This window comes from Pteropus vampyrus, unplaced genomic scaffold (genome assembly GCF_000151845.1).
Source record: "Pteropus vampyrus isolate Shadow unplaced genomic scaffold, Pvam_2.0 Scaffold474, whole genome shotgun sequence".
Classification (NCBI taxonomy): Eukaryota; Metazoa; Chordata; class Mammalia; order Chiroptera; family Pteropodidae; genus Pteropus; species Pteropus vampyrus.
Window position 1 is genome coordinate 72,717 of NW_011889255.1, and position 2,629 is coordinate 75,345.

The 2,629-nt window shown below is 35.9% G+C and overlaps 1 protein-coding gene across 1 annotated transcript; it reads left to right on the top strand.

The window, feature by feature from the left end:
* LOC105307083 (olfactory receptor 10AG1-like) lies at window positions 1-957 on the top strand. Its single transcript, XM_011382446.2, has one exon. It carries the CDS (start codon window positions 4-6, stop codon window positions 955-957), a length of 954 nt encoding a protein of 317 aa, XP_011380748.2. The 5' UTR covers window positions 1-3.
* Window positions 958-2,629: the final 1,672 nt, after the last annotated feature.

Below are 2,629 nucleotides of genomic sequence, written 5' to 3' on the forward strand. Positions count from 1 at the left end.
TATATGCTGATGGAGAACCAGTTGAAAACAGAAAAATCAAATATGACTACGATAACGGAATTTGTTCTTTTGGGGTTTTCCGATATTCCCAATAGCCAATGGATTCTTTTTGGGATATTTTTGGTCATCTATCTGACTATTCTAATGTGCAATAGCATCATAATTTTGATAACAAGAATTGAGCCTGTCCTCCAGACCCCCATGTATTTCTTTCTTAACAATTTTTCTTTTTTAGAAATCTGTTATGTAACAGCTACTGTCCCAAGAATGCTCATGGATCTTTTGACCCAGAAAGGAAACATTTCTTTGGTTGCTTGTGCTGCACAAATGTTCTTTGTCCTTACGTTTGGAGGCTCAGAGTGTCTCTTCCTGACAGCGATGGCCTATGACCGCTTTGTGGCTATTTGTAACCCTCTGCACTACCCGCTGGTCATGAACCACAAGATATGTGTCCAGCTGGCCATTGCCTCCTGGGTCAGTGGAGTTCCAGCCATAATTGGGCAAACATGTCAGATTTTTTCTCTGCCCTTTTGTGGGTCTAACACAATTAATCATTTCTTCTGTGACATCCCCCCAATTCTTAAGCTTGCTTGTGGGGACACATTTCTGAATGAGATAGCAGTCTATCTAGCTGCAGTGGTATTTATCATGGTTACATTTATATTGATTATTGTCTCCTATGGAAAAATTATTGCCAACATTCTCAAAATATCAGCCAGCGGGAGGGCGAAAGCCTTCTCCACCTGTTCTTCTCACCTGATGGTTGTGGTCTTATTCTATGGAACAGCTACTATCAATTATTTGCAACTAAAACCACATCAATCTGCAAGAATTGGGAAAGTGATCTCTCTTTTCTACACCGTTTTGACGCCAACATTGAATCCCATTATATACACTCTGAGGAACAAAGACATCATGATGGCACTGAGAAAACTACTAAGTAAGTTATTACGATGATGCAAAGACTTGAATTACAGAAAAGGACATTCTTGTAGGTTTCTCATGTAGACATAACAGAAAAACAACCTACTTTTATGTCTATGTTTCTAAAAAATGATGATGAATATCATCATAACAACCTCACATTATGTTCAGGGACCTTAGTTTCATAGGATTAAGTAAAGAGTTTTTTTGTAATCAAATCATAAATTATCTCCATTGTAACAATCTAATTTAAACATCCCTGGTTCCTCTCACTGTGAACTAGTGAGTTAAGAGAATGCCTGAGCAATACAACAATGGTTAACCAAGTGTGTTATATAACCAGGGATTAGAGTCATGCTCTGCAATATATTTTCTTAACATTCCCATCCCTTCAGATTTCTTTACTATCTTTCTCTGTACTCTGATTTGATTTGGCCAATGCGAGAAACCAGCAGCAGCTGAGATGGTGGACGCAGGGTAATCTTAGTATTCTCTTTGCCTTTTTTCCTTTTTATTTTGATGCTTTAAGACTACAAAGCCCCTCCTCTATTATCTCGAATCTCATTGTCCTCTGATAATGTCATTCCTTCCTCTTGTAACTTCAGGTTTCGCTTTGGTGATATCTATTTAGTGTTAGAAATTTCTAGAGCTTTCACTCTAAACTATCCATATCAATGTGCATTGGGTTGAATGTTGCCCTCTTAAGTGTATGTTCATCTAGACCTGCAGATATTATATTTCTTTTTCTATTTGAGAAAAAGAAAAAAGCTCTTTGCAGATGTAGTAAATTAAAGAAATGAGATCATCCTGGCCTAAAGTGGTTGCTAAATTCTATGGCCAGTGTTTTTATGAGACAGAAAAGCACAGGGCGTTTAGAAAAGCAGTTACAGACAAACAGAAAAGAACATGTGAAAATGTAGGCAGAAATTAGAGTGCGGCCAAAAATCCAGGAAGGTCAAGAGCCACTGAAAGCAAAGGATGATTCTCTCTTAGATCCTGGCCACACACTGTGATTGGACTCTGCATTCTAGAAATGTGAGAAAATAAATTTTTATTATTTTAAGCCACTCAATTTGTAGTATTGTATTACAGTAGATCAAAGAAAATAATACACCATGTAAATAGTCTTTTCATTAAAGTCTTTTTATTTGAATCGCGTGAAATGAATTTCGTATCCTTATGGGCATCAATTTGGCATTTTTTTTCTTTCTGAAAATAAAAACAAAATACTTATTTTTTTGTTTTAAAAAACTGTGTCGATGTAACCTCAGGTAGCATACATATATTTGCTTAAAAAGGAGTATTACACATATTTCTTCAACTGTTTAATAAAGGTTTTTTCTGGAGCAGAAGAAAACTAAAAGTGAAAAGAAGTCACTCTCGGTTGAAGCTTATTAAGACACTGGAGAACATCTGCACCGTACAACCCTACAGAGACTCTTAAGATGATAATTTAGATTTGCGTCACTGAAGGCTTTCCAAGCTTTCCTGATGTGTGAGAAAGAATGTATATGTGTGTATAAATCGTAACGCTCTACAAAAAAAAAAAGAAGAGCACTCCATAATTTTACATAATATTTTGCATGTGCATATTTGTAGTGGATGTTTATTCATAGCAGCAACATTTGACAAGATATGGATTAGAAGAAAATACTGACTTCTTCACAGTGGTAGGATTTCAAATAATTTTTGGTTTATTTATCAT